The 16,637-nt window shown below is 40.5% G+C and overlaps 1 protein-coding gene across 1 annotated transcript in view; it reads left to right on the top strand.

The window, feature by feature from the left end:
• The window catches only part of DMC1 (DNA meiotic recombinase 1), a 44,721-nt gene extending 39,749 nt beyond the window's left edge, over positions 1-4,972 (top strand). Inside the window, exons 13-14 of the mRNA XM_044678260.1 lie at positions 1,314-1,430; positions 4,732-4,972. Of these exons, the coding sequence (XP_044534195.1) occupies positions 1,314-1,430; positions 4,732-4,801 (187 nt within the window). The 3' untranslated portion in view covers positions 4,802-4,972. The remainder of the gene's footprint in view (positions 1-1,313; positions 1,431-4,731) is intronic.
• The last annotated feature ends 11,665 nt before the right edge of the window (positions 4,973-16,637 follow it).

The raw sequence follows: 16,637 nt of genomic DNA on the forward strand, positions 1-16,637 counted from the left end.
ATGGATATAAAAAGAGAAGGTAGAGAGGACTTTGATAAAATGGGAGAAACTATTAAGACAAAAGGGTACTTAACATTTTATTTAGGTCTGTGGTCCCACTTGAACTGGGATCCTTCAGTACCTTAAAGTCCATTGTTCAGTTTGAAAGGGTTGAGTCTGGGACTTCCCTCAGGGTGAATTCTCAGGGGACAGGGGCAGACTTGGGGTCTCTAGATTTCAAGTTGACACATGGAATCATTGATTGCTGCTTGTCTGTTCTAGTTTTTAGACAATCAATTTCTTGGCTAAGGTTTACTTCTTTCTCTTCTAAGCTATTTATTCTCCTTCCAATTTTTTCCTTTGGAGTAGAAGTGAAAAACTTCCCTCTTTTGGCTATGGCAACAAAATTCTGGAATGAGGCTGAGTGAGATTAAAGTATGATTGGGAAATGTTTAACAAAATAAGTAAAAATACAATACCCTTAGATAATGTCAAGTTGTGGTTTTCTAAGTCAGTATGCAACTGGCAGGGATCTGTTTCTATTTGAATTGGACACTGGCCTTGAGCTTCGATTTCAGTTTTATCACTTGCTTTATTTCAACTAAGTATTCATGTAGTCCTTGTGGAAAATCCATGTATTTTCCTTCTGTGTTTCTGCTTACAGTTGTTATGCAATTACTCTTTCCTATTTGGGAGAGATCTCTAGATCTACAATAACTTTTGTAACTGGTTAGGATTTTCTTAGATCTACATCTACTTTCAGTTCCTGGCCTGGGGACTTGTGCTAGGGTCAGGCTATATGCATTCTGTGGTGAAGTGGTCAGTCTTTCTTGGTGATAGCCTGGAATCCCTTACATTTCTATACTGAACTCTACTTCCTGGTGTTAGAGTCTCCTTAATCTTCAAGGCCCTTTCTATTATTTCAGAAAAGGGATCTTGAAGCCCCTGGATATCTGGTCTGTTCCAGCCTGAGTGCTGTCCCACCCTAGAGCTTTTAAAGGATGGCAGTTCATCTGTAGAAGTGCTGGGAAGCTGGCTGATGGTGACCCCTTTTCCTATTGCCTGTGGACTTCTAGCTGACTTTCTGTTAAGTTAATGTATCCTCTCCTTGAATTTCTTGATCATTATACTCTCTGGGGTGAACTTCAGGTTTTTCCTGGACTAGGCCTATGAGAACTAGGTGGCTGGTTTCCACTTCAGGCAGGCCAGAAGAACAGCAAATATGGGGATTTAAAAATAGGTCCTCCCTGTAAGAGATTGAGGACTCTGCTCTGCATCCCTGGAGCAGAAAACAACAGGACAAGAATGAATTAAAATGTTCTGGTTTGATTTAGTTTTCAGGCAGACCCTAAAAAGCCCATTGGAGGTCACATCCTGGCTCATGCTTCAACAACCAGGATTAGCTTGCGGAAAGGAAGGGGAGAGCTTCGCATCGCCAAAATTTATGACAGGTAACTTATTTTGTTGTTTTAAGCCACTGTACAGATAGAGAGGAAGTCACAGAGAAAATTACCCTTGCTAAAAGGTGATATCATTTAGGCTATAGATGAGAGCAAGGTCTCTCTTTGGAAAGGATTTCCTCTTCAAAAATTATTCTGCCAAGAGAATTAGTATATTAACCTGGGGACCAAGGCTGAAAATAAATCCCATGAGTCCTCAATATAGTCTCTGTAAACTCTTGGCACTTAGCAAATGTTAAATAATGATACGGTGCTCTTTCATTTAGCTGGCCTCCTACCTCACAAGATTACAGTTTTCATCTAGCCCATGCCTTTTCCTTTAGGAAAGCAGATGTTATATTTTATGGAGCCCTGTGAGCTCCCTCATAATTTTCTGCGAATACACTTAAGTGGATTCAAAGACTTATTGGCCTTCTCCAGAGTCACTATGATGATTTCTGTGAAGTTGCTGCTGAGATCTTTAATGGGCCCCGACAAGCTGGAGCAGGTCCAGAGGAGGGGGACCAGAGACCATGGCTATGTAAGGATTAGTTGAAGGAGGCTGGGATAGAAAAAGACTTAAGGAGGCCCTGATCACCACCTTCAAGCATCTGAAAGGCTGTCCTGAAGAAGATGGGTAAGACTTGTTTTGCTGGGTCCTAGAGAACAGAACCAGGCACAATAGGGAGAGCCACAGAGTGGCAGCTTTCTATCCAATGTGAAGAGAATTTTCCAAAAAACAGAGCTGGTAAGTTTATCCTAACCGGAGATCTTTAGGTAGAGGCTATATAACCCCTTATCAGGGATACTGTAGAGGGGAGTTCTGTTTAGTTGCCTTGGACTGCTGACCTCTGAGGATTCTTTCTGCCCTGAAACTTGCCTTTTGCAATATATGCTTGTTCATCTGAGCCCTCTAAGATCAAGCAACCCCTCTGAGATTTGGGGTCCAAGAGATCCTGTTGGTTTTGCTAATTCAGCAAAGGATAATGTAGCCCTGCTGAGATGAATTTCACTTTCAAATCTCTCCTCATATATGTCAAAATCACATAAGACACTCTGAAAGATATAACAGCAAGAATTGCTCTGCCACCTTATGATTTGAAGAGAGTTATAAATCAGGGAGATGGATTCTCAATGATGTTTGCCACTTCCTGGAGGAGATTCAGCAAGGTGGGGCCTTCTTGATGGAAGGAACAACCTCTCCAAAGGGTCTGGTCCAGCTTGCTGTAAAAGAAAAATAGATTTGGTGAAAAACAATTATATGGAGCAGCTAGGTAGCACAGTGGATAGAGAATCAGTCCTGGAGGCAGGAGGTCCTGGGTTCAAATGTGACCTCAGACTCTTCCTAGCTGTAGGACTCTGGGCAAGTCACTTAACCCCATTTGCCCAGCTTATCCTTCTGCCTTGGAACTGATACCTAGTACTGATTCTAAAACAGAAGGCAAGGGTTTAAAAAAAAAATAAGAATACCTAGCTTACATGTAAGTAGCTTTTAAGGGCTTGCAAAGCACTTTACATACTTTATATCATTTGATCCTCAAAGCAACTCAGTGAGATAGGTGCTATTACTGTCCCCATTTTACAGATGAGGAAACCCAGATGGAGGGAGGTAAAGTGAAGTAATATGACTGCCGTCCAAAAGATGGCGTGCAGTTGGATAGAAATCTATAGAGTTTGTCCATCAGTTTATATCCTTATCCTTATCTGTCTGTCCTTCCAACCTGTCTGTCCATCCATCCATCCATTTGCCTGTCTCTTTCTTTGGGATGGACATTGCAAATAGACAGTGGCCTGCATTGCCCAGGATGGGCAGGCCTGAGTGGATTTGGTTCTTCATTGTTAGAAGTCACGTCCAGAGTAAGATCTTAGATGCACTGGGACATTGTGGGATTCCTACTGATTCCCATGATTTTTGATGAGAGCAAGACTGAGGAATGAAGCCTTTTTGACTGTGCAATAGATGCTTTTCTCAGAGAAGGAAAGACTCAGAACCCCAGAGTTATCAGGGATCATCTTAGATATTCTCCCTTCTCCCATCCCTCTCACAGCATCCCACCATGGACTCATCCTGTCTATGCAGACACTTTTCAGTTGTTTTTCTGTCGAATCTGACTCTTTGTGACCCTATTTGGATTTTTCTTGGCAAAGATCCTGGAGTGATTTGGCATTTCCTTCTACAACTCATTTCACAGATGAGAAAACTGAGGCAAATTGGATTAAATGACATGCCTCCCAGTCACACAGTTAGTGTCAGAGCCCAGATCTGAAGTCAGGAAGATGAGTCTTTCTGACTGTGGTGCTGGCCCTCTAGCCACTGTACCACCCAGCTGCCCACTTCCCAAGACAATTTTTTCCACTTTGGCATAACACTAGTGGTTAGGAGGCTCTTTGTTATATTGATCTGAAATCTGTCTCCTGAGGATTTCCACCCACCACTCCTAAGTCTACCAAGCGGAATAACTATAGTTCCTCTCAAAATTTGTATGTTTCAGGCTTTTCAACATTTACAAAGCATTTCCCTCAAAATAACCCCAAGAGGTAGGCGAACCATGGAGCTTTTGTACTGACTGTGCCCAAGAAAAAACTTAGGCTTCCAAAAAACTAATGATTTGCCCAAGGTCACATAGCTAGTAAGTGTTGGAGCTGGGATTTGAAGCTACCTCTCGACCCTAAATGTACCAATTCTTCTACCACACCATGTTGTCTTTCTACTTTCTGTACCAGTGTAGAATGAGTCCTATTTCTTTTTCTTTTTATAACTCTTACTTTCTGTCTTGGTAACAACTCTAAGACAGAAAGGCAGGGGCTAGGCAATGGAAGTCAAGTGACTTGACTAGAGTTGCCCAACTAGACAGTGTCTGAAGTCAGATTTGAACCCAGGACCTCCTGACTCCAGGCCTGGCTGGAAGCCGGTGCTCTATCTGCTGTGCCATCTCAATGCCCCAGCTCTACTTAATTTCAGAGGAAATTATGTTGAGCCTGACTTGGAGTAGTGAAAATCTGGTCAAGTTGGTCAGACACATGCTTATAGGTTCTTGATTGTAAATCCAAATAGCTGACCACAGCAGATTTCACCTCTAGGGGATGTCCCTAGTCACACAGGTTGATGTTGTGTGCTCAGAGGGTTGAGATGACACAAACTCATGTTTGTTTGTTTTTACTTTTAAATAATGTTATTTACATTTTTTCTAGATTCCATGTCAATATACTTTTTAATAATGGTTTTATTTGATCCATGTTCTCTCCCTCCCACATCTAAACCCATGTTTGAAGCTGGGGCTTCTTTCATGCTTTCATCCTTATGTTTTGGTAGCCCTGACATGCCTGAAAATGAAGCCACCTTCGCAATAACAGCTGGAGGAATTGGGGATGCCAAGGAGTAGGAGGAGAATTGGTGCAGAACTGGAGGGCAGAACAGGCTCGATCAGGACTGAAGAAAGACTGAAGAAAACACCTATTCAGAACATGAAAACAGAGTTTGTTTTTTAACATGATTCAGTATTGACTAATGGGAAGTGGGTAAAAGAGATAAAAATGATTCCTTTCCTTTTAAGTACCTTGTTCCTCTCCATTATCTTTTCAAAGTGTTGCAAAATTCTCTGAACTAACATGAACCCAGAGTACTCTGCCCCAGTTTTTTATGGGCCCATATCACTCTCTCTCTCCCTTAGCCTTTGCTTGTACTTCCCAAAACAGAAAAGTTTTGTTAATTCTAAGTCAGAGAGACTCATTGGGCCTATGAGAAAACTCTTTGTATTGAGACTTTGAGAGCGGCTGCTTAGCCTTATTGTTATTATTAGCAACAATAAACCAAACCTCTACTTAAAGGTTGGCTTCCAGCAGCTTTAAATGGTTTTTAAAGAAACCTACCCTATAAATTGCTATACTAGGGGAAGGGAGGAGGGCAGCGAATTAAGGATGAACCCTCTAGTTTGGGGTGGCTGGCTGATGCTTTTTGGAGAATTATTTAGAAAATTCTAACTGTAAAATTCAGAATGTAAGTTTTTAAATGTATAAAGTATTAATATTATTTCTTCTGATTATTAAACACAAAATTTGTTCCAGCAAATACATATATGTGGTCAAATTTAAAGCAAAGCCATTCAACATAAAATGTCTCCAGCTTCTGCCTCACATGAGGCCTGTTCTCTGTTCTGGGGATCAAAGACAAAATGAAGTCAGTCTCTGACCTTGAGAAGCTTACATTCTCCTAGGGAGGATGCCCAGCCATATTGAGCCCAACTCAGTGTAGATGCCTGACTGGCTTTAGCCCCACCACTGCCCAGATCTCTGCAGCTCAGCAGCAGTGATCCCATTTTACAGATGTAGTAACTGAAGCTCCAAGTTGGGGAGTGGCCTGCCCATGGCCACAGAACCATTAAATGGCAGAGCTATCATTTGCCCAGGTTTCCCACCAGTATTTCTTGCTCATTGTTCTACTTAAAGCATCTTGAGTGATCCATGACTTGTAGAGGCTTTTCAGGTTTCTAAAACATCACCCTCATGCATATTATCTCATTTGAGCCTCACAGCCACCCTGCTGGATAGGTCCTAAAAATATTATGATCCCCATTTTATAAGTAGGTAAACAGAGGCTCACAATGATTTGACATATTTTTAGTATGTCAAATAAGTTTGAGTAATGTCAGAGTGGGATTCAAACAGGACTTCCTGGCTCAACTCAAGTTGACTCAATCTACTATGCCCCACTGCATCTATGTATAATGAGTTTCACTGTCCTTGATCTCCAAGAATCTGAGGGAACACATTCATACTTATGAAAGAATGAGGACAACCAAAGCCACAAGAACACACATGATTCTTAGAAGGACTCCATAGGCTCACCAGACTGACTGCCCAAGGGATCCATGACACAAGCAAGTTGAAGGATCCCTGTTTTATTTATTTTTAAATTTATTTTTAAAATTTAATTTATTTTAAAATATTTTTCTGTGGTTACATGATTTATTTTCTCTCCCTCCCCTCTTCTTTCCCCACTCCCAGAGCTGACAAGCAATTCCACAGGAAGGATCCCTGTTTTAGAGGAAGGGGCTTGGACTTTCTATGTTGAGCCCCTAGGCCAGAGTCAGGGTCCAAATAGAAAGCTGTTAAGAATGCAGGAAATCAGATCAGGTGGCCAAGTGTAAGGGGGAAAAGGGGGTGTGGGGTTGAATATATTAAAAGGTTAGGTCACCAGGGGGTTGAACAATTATCAATCCCCAATTAAAGAGTAACCTCAAGTTAAAATTACACTTTTATGGAAATTTATTTACAAATGAGATGAGGAAGAAGAAATAAGGAAATAAGAATCTAACACAGTAGGTAATTTGCACCAATCCCCTAGTTAACCAGGTAGATCTAATGAACCCTCAGCCTCAGAGGGCCAGAGGCAAATAAAGCAAAAGCTTCAGTCACAGAGTCTCTTTGAAAAGGAAGTTCTTTAAGAGAAGTTCAGGAAGATTCAATCTTAACACTCACCATGTGGAAGTCTGGTCACAAACCAGAAGAGCTCCTTCAGGTCCTGTTCACAAACCAGAAGAGAGAGCCCAGCTGACTGAGGTCTCTTTTTAAAGGGGCCTCTTTTGTGTCACTTCCTGTGGCCTCCTCTTAGTTTTCGTGTCCAAACACAACAGATGCTTTTCTTAGGACAGCCCACGAGGCAGTCAGTAAATTCTGATTTTTTACTATAGCACACATGGGTTATAGACCACCCAAAATGGAGATATTTTCACCTTTGGTGATTAAATCTAAAGATGGGCAGTATATCACACAAGTCAAGGTTAGGAATTCAGAAAGAAGAGGTGGGGAGTGTTAAGGTTTAGTCTCAAAGGCTTTGATAGGACTTGAAGGCTAATGAGAGGTGCAGAGGGCAAATGAGAAGGAAAAGTTCAAGACAACATGAAGCTTCAAGCCTAGAAATTACTGGCAATTGAAAATTGAAAGAATCCAAAGGGATAGCTGGGGGTGGAATGGAGTTGGTTAAAAGACATTTAGTTTTAGTCATTTCAAGTTTGAGATGACTAGATCAAGGTTCAGATTGGAAATCCTTCATCTAGAGCAGGGGTCGGCAACCTTTTTGGCCGTGAGAGCCATAAACGCCACCTTTTTTAAAATTTAATTTTGTGAGAGCCGTACAGTGCTCACAGTGCGCTCCTGTAACAGTGCCTGAAAAAATATGGCTCCTGCAGAAAGAGTCATATCTGGCCCTCAAAAGAGCCAGATATGGCTTGAGAGCCATACGTTGCTGACCCCTGATCTAGAGGTTGGAGTCATGAGAATAGACAGGCTCTCTAATGGAGAAAGCCTAGAAGCAGAAGAACCTTGGAATTCCCAAAGAGAGAACCTTGAATTATATTAGGGTATGGGAGGAAGGAACAGAATTAGGAAAGGAATCAGACAAGGAACAATCAGAGAGGCAAGGGGGAATCCAACTGTTGAAATGTCCCAAAAGCCAATAAAAGAGAATCTCAAGAAGCCTGGAAAGAATTCTTGCAAAGGTCAAAGAAAGACAAAGAACTAGGTATTATCCACATAGTCCTTCACTAGCCTGAGCTCAAGGCCCTTCTTGCTTGGTAGAACCTGCTAGACCCACTGTGAAAGGTGAAAATCTTGAGAAGTAGCAGGAGAGCAAACATGCTACAGTCACTGAGACAATTAGCACCCAGGATACAGAACACAGTGCTGTGGTTGGTTGCCTTTGTGCAAGTGGTAGTGGCATACTGCATTTCCATTGTTACAATGCAGTATTCATCTACAAAATCCTGAAATATAGTGAAAACTCCACTATACAAAATTAGATTTTTTTTTAAACCTGTGATACAGTGAAGCCGTAATAAGTGAACCTCAATATATTGAGGGACAACTGTATTTTGGAAAGAGTAATTTGGCCAGAGGGCCTAGCACTGATAGGCTACAATGAGCTGCCATTTGGTAATATGCTGTGCTTGTCTATTAGACACCCATTGCCATCATATGCTCCCATTGAACTTTTTTTTGTTTTTGTTTTTCTAATTAATTAATTAAGAACATTTTTCCATGGTTCCATGATTCATGTTCTTTCACTTTCCTCCCGCCCTTCCCAGAACTGACTAGCAATTCCATTGGGTTATACATGTATCATTAATCCAGACCTATTTCCATATTATTAATTTTTGTAATAGAGTGATCATTTAAAGTCAAAACCCCCAATCATATACCCATCGAACTCCCATTGAACTTTAAGATTTACAAAGTGTTTTCATCTAGGTCATCTTGTTTTGTTCTCACAATCAGTCTTTGAATTTGGAAGGGTAAGTCTTCTTAAACTTGAAAGTGCCTAGGAACAGATAGTGAGGGGGAGGTAGTTTTATTGGTTTTGGCATCTAATTAGCATAAATCATTAACATGGCAAAAGGTACATAGGATGTTAAGAGACATGCAATGGTGTTTGGTAACAAGAGTTTGGAACATTTGATATGAAGTCCTAATTTCAATGCAAGGTTAAGTGAAGAAAATTTAATTAGTCCTCCAAAACTATCATGAGTTTGGTGTGCCTTTTTGGAGGAAGAGCCTTGGTCCCAACATAGCTGCCAGAGATCTACTTCCTAGCCTCCCTAGAAATTTTCTTTCCCTTAACAAAATAAACTCAGCTATTCTATACCCTTAAGTTGTTTCCTGATCTTTATTGAACTCTGAAGTGCTTGGGTCAATTACCCCTATCGGGTCAATTTCCCCCTCTGGGCTTGGGGCTACCCCAGCTAGGCTACCTTCCTTCCTATTCCCTTTCCCTTCCTTCTCCTCATACCTTCCTCCCTTCTTTCACCTAACATATCTGACAACCTCAGTTGGGACCTGAACCTGCCTGCCTTACTACCAGTAAGTAAAAAAAATTTTTCCCACCAAAAAACCTAGCCCAGTGGGGGTCCCTTCCCCTGCTAAGTCCCTGCCTCTCTCCTTTGCCTCAGCAGGGGTTCCATCCAGCCTAGGAGCCTTAACCCTAAACCCTCCTTACCCATGCCGGGCTAAAACCCAGCAGGGGATCTTGTTAAAACACCCAGCAGGGGTCCAGGAAAAAACCCACTCCCTCTCTCCCACCTCCACCCACCCAACATGCTTCTATAACTCCCTACTGCCCCCTACCTTATTTATCTAGCTCCAATCTTTCCCTCTGGAGAGATTTTGCCCTTTAAAAGGCAACACTAAAACCCCAAAATAAATAAAACTCAACTTACCTTGGTTTTCAGCTGGGAGGGCTTCCACTTCACCCCCTTCCTCCATTTGGGCTTTAATTCCACTCCCCTAGTCCCACCCCCCACTAGTAATTCTCCTCCCCCTGAAGTACTGCATTTTAGCCACTAGAGGCCAGCACTGAGCACTCAGTGTGTTTCCTCCCGCCACCCCAATACCAGTAAGCCCCATGTAATGTTAAAAGTTGGTGACACATATTACAACTGTCTTTTGGACACTGGAGCTTCCAGGTCTGTATTGAGGAGCACACCTCATTCAGCTTGCAATTTCATAGGCTTAATAAATGAAATGAGGGCATCAGGGACACCCCAAAAGGTTCCAAAGCTTTCCCCTAGGATGGTATCTTTAGGACCCTTGCCAGTGGAGCATTCTTTACTCTTAATGCCTGGCTTCCCTATAAATCTTCTGGGGAGCGATTTATTATATAAACTTAGAGCCACAATAAATTACTCGTCTAATGGCTCTATCTTATTAGACTTACCAGAGGAAACCTTAACTTTGCTCCCAGTCCTCCTTTCAGATGTACATGAACTTCTTACTTTTCAAATCCCCACTGATAATCCTTAGTCTCTCTGTGCCACATCATCTTCTGATGTTGGCCTACTTAAATTGGCTGTCCCTGTCCAAATTAAAACAAAATCTAGGGGCAGCTGGGTAGCTCAGTGGATTGAGAGTCAGGCCTAGAGACAGGAGGTCCTAGGTTCAAACCCGGCCTCAGCCACTTCCCAGCTGTGTGACCCTGGGCAAGTCACTTGACCCCCATTGCCCACCCTTACCAATCTTCCACCTATGAGACAATACACCGAAGTACAAGGGTTAAAAAAAAAATCTAGCCCACCTCCTTCCATTCCTCAGTACCCTCTCCCAAAGGAGGCAATCAAAGGCATCCGTAATAAATTCACTGATTGACCAGGGTATCAGTATTCCTTGCAAATTGGAATACAATACACCCATCCTGCCTGTTAAAAAACCAAAAGTGGGGCCCAATGGCAAGCATCTTTATCGATTCATCCAGGATTTGAGGGCTGTGAAAAATCACCTAACAAAGAGACACCCTATAGTTTCCAATCTAAATATCATTATTTCTTCTATTCCTAGCACAGCTACACACTTTACTGTTGTAGACTTGTGCTCTGCTTTCTTTTCTATACCTGTATATGAGGATTCCAGGCATATCTTTGCTTTCACTTGGAAAGGTTTTCAGTAGACCTGGACTCTATTGCCCCAAGGGTTCATGGACAGCCCTACATTATTTCTGCAATTCTTGAATGTAGATACGGATACCACTAAATTCAAACACAGCCACTTAATCCAATATATGGATGATTTGCTCTTGGCTTCATCAAGTGCTGAAGCGTGTCAGGAGGATAGCAAGCAACTCCTTTTGGAGCTACATAAGAGAGGCCATAAGGTCACCAAAGACAAAGTTTAGTGGTATCTCCCCAAAGTCCAATATTTAAGTTTCATTTTAACTGCTGAGTCCTTTCTTATTTCTCCAAAACGTATTGAAAGTATCCAAAAATTAAGCGCTCCTACCACTAAAAAATAATTAAGGTTGATTCTTAGAGCAACAGGATTCTGTTGGCAGTGGATCCCTTGCTATGGGAAAATCACTAAGCCCCTTGTATTACTTACAAAAAATTAGGTCCTTGAACCACTAAAATTGGAAATAGAACACCAGACAGCTCTTTCAAATTTAAAACATGATATCCTGTCTGCCCCTGCTCTAGACATCCCAAATTATAATAAGCCATTAACATTATATGTCCATGAATAGAGAGGGGTTGCTTCAGGTGTTCTGACTCAACTTTTGGGACCTGCTCAAAGCCCAGTGGCCTATTATTCAGCCCAGCTGGACCCAGTAGCTTCAAGAGCACCACCATGCCTTAAAGGAGTAGCTGCCACTGCTTTATTAGTGACTAAATCTGCCAAGCTAGTATTAGGATACCCCATAATGTGCCTGCATGAGGTCAAGGCATTGTTATTAAGACATAGGACACAGACATTTACAGATCAAAGGATTACAAGATATAAGATAACCCTCTTGAAAAATGAAAATATTATGATAAAAAGCTATGGAGTTCTTAATCCTGCAAACTTGCTCCCTGATTTGCCAACTTCTGGAGAACCTTTACATGATTGTACCTCTTTAGTGTTCATTGCTGATAAACCTCGTAATGTTTTACTGGACACTCCTTTAGATAATTCCAACTTAATATTATTTACAGATGGTTCTTCTATTATGAGGGATGGCATGCACTATATAGGAGCTATGGTAGTTACTGAATTTGTCACTCTGTGGCCAGCTTCCCTACCATCAAATGTAAATGCACAAGATGCAGAACTCACAGCTTTAAAATATGCCTGTATTATTGTGAAGGATAAGAGGGCCACAATTTACACGGGCTCCCATTACGCATTTGGCATATGTCATGCTATCAGCATGCTGTGGCTTCAGAGGGGATTCCTAACATCAGCTGGAAAATGTATTGCCAATGCAGACCTTATTACTGATCTTTCTGCCCTCCAGCTTCCCGAAGCCATAGCTGTTATTCACTGCTCTGCCCACACACATGGTACTGACCCTGTCTCCAGGGGAAATGACCAAGCAGATGCTGCAGCGAAGCTAGTAGCCTTGGAAGGACCTGAGCAGATTTTGGCACTGACAATCACTGATGATTTGGATCTATCCCTTTCCTATACTGACAAGGAAGTGGGACAATGAAAGAAGAAATTTAAAGCCAAAAAAAAATTAGTGGAGTATCATCAGATGGCAAACCCCTACTCCCTAGAAATTCCTATGCCCAAATTTGTCACTCCATCCATAAACCTGGTCATTTTGGTACCCAAGGCATTGTAGATTCTATTAAAATGGGTAGCACCTGGAATAACTACAATTGCCTCTAAAATATGTACAGTTTGCCCTATCTGCCAGGCCTTCAATCAACATGCTATTTGTGGCAAAGCCTTTGGTAGACATCCTCTTGCATACATGCCATTTGAGCATTTACAATTTGATTTTATCTCTATGCTGAAAGCTGGACAGTATAAATTTTGTCTGGTCATAGTCGATCAGCTGACCAGGTGGCCTGAAGCTTTTCCTACTGCTTGGGCCACAGCAGCTTTTGTTGTCAAAGTCCTTCTAAAAGAGATTATTCCTTGTTTTGGACTACCAGCATGTATTGATTCGGATAGAGGAACTCATTTTACTGATTCAGTATCATCACAAATTTACTCACATTCGGGGATAACTCCTAAATTTCATATACCTTATTATCCCCAGAACTCTGGCCAAGTGGAAAGAATGAATAAAGAACTTAAAACTATGAATGGTGGGGGCAGCTGCATAGCTCAGTGGATTGAGAGCCAGGCCTAGAGATAGGAGGTCCTAGGTTCAAATCTGACCTCAGACACTTCCCAGCTGTGTAACCCTGGGCAAGTCACTTGACCCCCATTGCCTACCCTTACCACTCTTCTGCCTTGGAGCTCAGTATTGACTCCAAGATAGAATGTAAGGGTTTTAAAAAAAACAACTATGAATGGAAAATTGTGCATGGAGACTCATCTAAAATGGTCTGAAATTCTCCCTCTGGCCCTATTTTACCTCAGAAGCATACCCAGAGATGATTTACAAATCTCACCATTTGAGATGCTATTTGGATATCCGCCTATTCAGGCTCAACCATTTACCCCTGCTTGTACTTCATTGTCAGGAGGGGATACAACCATTGACACATATATCAAACAACTACAAATAAAACTGTAAGAACTCCACAATTCTGGAGCTGCTGTTTAAGCAGGCCCCATAGACTTCTCGCTTCATGATCTAAACCCAGATGATAGTGTGTACATAAAGAACTTCAAACATACTGGGTCAACTAAACCTGCTTATGATGGACCATTTCAGGTCCTATTGACTACACCAACAGCTATTAAAATTGGCAGAAGGACTCATGGATTCATGGTAGCCATGTAAAATGAGTACCTTCTGTTGATACTGAATAACTGACTGTACCATCCTGTAATTGACTATTTATTCTATTTGTGACTTCCTTATTATTACATCTGTACTATTTTTTGTTGCTTTTTGTTGTTGTTGTTGCATTGTATTTGATCAATCCTTGTACTTGAACAAAGGACAATTTGGTATTTTCTTTGTACCTATGTTACCTCAAGGAAAACTTATTAGTAACCTGTATTGAATTGACTTCATTTGCATTTTGTGGAATTTTTGCATTTTCTTAAATGTATTATTGCTTTTATAACTCCATTGTTTTATCTACCTCATTTGCACTCACACTGTGGACCATGGCTAAGGTAAGAGGAAATGCATCTAAATTCTGGGTAAGAACCTTCATATTCTACCTCTCCTTAAGTGACACTAATTGTAAGAGATATAGATATATACTTTTTGATTGTCCCTGATTTTATATATATATATATATTTGAATTTTAGCACATTTTTTTATAATTGCATGTGCAATTTGAATTTTCCTAAGCACATGTCATCTATCTAAATTGAAAGAGTTTTTGATTATTACTTTAGTGTAGGTTTAGTATATCCAACAGTACTAACTATAACTGCCTACCCAAAAGCCTTAGACTACTGAAATTGCCATTTGTATTTAACTAATATGGGATTTAGTATATATACATATATATATGTTTATAATATGTATATATATATAAACATATATATGTCTGATTTGAGGAAATGGGATTACAAAGGAGCACAGATTTCATCTACACAGTGCCAAAGCAGCACATACTTAACCTGAATGATGCCAAAAGAGCACACAGGTCGAAAAGAGAAACCAATCCTGCAAGGATTGCTGAGACTTCTATGCTAATAAAAAAGGACTTGAACCTAGTGCGAGACTTGAGGTTGTGGCACTTAACATATGTTAAGACATAGGACTCCTTGTACTACACTGCCTTGTGAAATTTTTATGTCAAGTACCTAACAATTGGCTGTTATGGCTCCATATTCTATCCCTGAGAACCAACAACGAAAGAAGAAATGAGGAAATATCAGACCAATATATAAAAATCCAGTCCTTTTTCTAACCTTCCTTACTATGGTGGTTAACTGTTGTCCTGGCTGCTAAGTAAGTAAGTGCATGATATTGGATGTGGATTATTTTAATTGGGAATTATTCAAAGACCTATTGTGATATTTTTTTCTTATTTAGAATTTTTTTTTTCATATAAAATTTAAGATGGGATGTTTAGAATTTTCATCCAATAGTCATTTGGCTTTTTTTGTGCTAATTTTCTAATGACTTTAATTGGCAGTGATTCATATGCCTCATGCCTCAGCCATGTATCCCTGTGAGATGTCAATGTTTCTTTCTATCCTCCTCAGGGGAGAATGTGTTTTTATTTCATATGAAAAGACTTTAAGTTATTTTAGTGAGTTTACTACCTCCCAGAATCCTGATGGAGATGCCCATGGAGACCACATGGAGACACATGCTGATCCAGAAGCCAGAGAGAAAAACTGAATGTGCAAAATTTTAAATGTTTTTTTTAATTCATTTATCTTGTTAAAAATTCATTTGTTTTGTTTAAATGCATTTGTTTTATATGTATATATATTTTGCTTTGAAAGAAGGGAACTGCCCCCTAATTTTTGTTTAAAAAGAGGCAAGTATTTGATTTTCTTTTGTTGTAAAAAATTGTTGCCATTCTCTCCTTGTATTGATGTATATATAACCTATATTTTATTATGGTTGTAAATTTATTTATGTTTGTTATAATCCATTGGGGAGACTGGTCTCCCTAAAGATCACAGGGGAAATGTGCATTTTGAAATGCACTAACCCTAGAAGACTACCTCTCTCAGGATCCTCTACCCTAACTTCCTCAGACACCTCCCACTTCCTTTGTTGGAGATGTCAGAGGAAGGTATAAGATAAAGGGACAGTGAGAGTTTGAGTGCTTTTTGGAGGAAGAGCCTTGGTCCCAACATAGCTGTCAGAGATCTACCTCCTAGCCTCCCTAGATCTTTTCTTTCCCTAAACTAAATAAACCCAGTTATTCTAGACCCTTAAGTTGTTTCCTGATCTTTATTGAGCTCCAAAGGGCTCGGGTCAATTTCTCCCTCTGGGCTTGGGGCTACTCCAGCTGGGCTACCTTCTTTCCTATTCCTTTTCTTTCTCCCATCCTCCTTCATCCTCCCTCTTTTTAACACACAGGATTCTATAGTTGGCATGAATCTGCAAAGATCAAACAACCCCTGAACATGCCAAAGTTGTTTTCATATGATCTCATCAGGCCAGCTGTCCATCTACCATTCCCAGTGAACCCAGCTCCTTTTCGACAGGTTTCGGTTCCCTAGATAACCACAGACCCAAAGTTTTTTTTCTCCAACCAAAACTCTTAGTATATTGAGTTGCTATAATATTCTAATATATCAAATGATGTCCTTTCTAACACTATGGTTAATATTGTTATTATAATTGATATCTTATACATAGTGCAATAATAGGGTCTTACTCTAAAAATTATAATTGAAGTTACTTATCTATCACTTGATTCATGATCAGTAATATAAAATAGAATAATTTTCCTTTCACCTGGAGTTAGAAAGACTCATCTTCCCGAGTTCAAATGTGACCTCAGACACTTCCTAGCTATGTGACCCTGGGCAAGTCACTGAACCCTGTCTGCCTTAGTTTCTTCATCTATAAAATGAGCTAGAGAAGGAAATGACAAACCACTCCAGTATCTTGGCCCAGAAAACCCCAAATGAGGTCACGAAGAGTTGGATATGCCTGAAATGACTGAACAACAATCCATCTTTGAGGGGTTTTGGTGATGTTTCACCAGTTTTCTGACTTCTAAGAGTTTCTAGGTAAGTGGTTGGTGGGGAGATACAAGATGTTAACTGTTCCCTCTGCCCCTATGTGATGTTCCATCTCTTTGGGGATAATTGAACATTATAATTGATTAAGAGTGTGAGAGAGGGAGAAGAAAAAAAACAGAGAGGGT

Source organism: Gracilinanus agilis, chromosome 5, assembly GCF_016433145.1.
Source record: "Gracilinanus agilis isolate LMUSP501 chromosome 5, AgileGrace, whole genome shotgun sequence".
Classification (NCBI taxonomy): Eukaryota; Metazoa; Chordata; class Mammalia; order Didelphimorphia; family Didelphidae; genus Gracilinanus; species Gracilinanus agilis.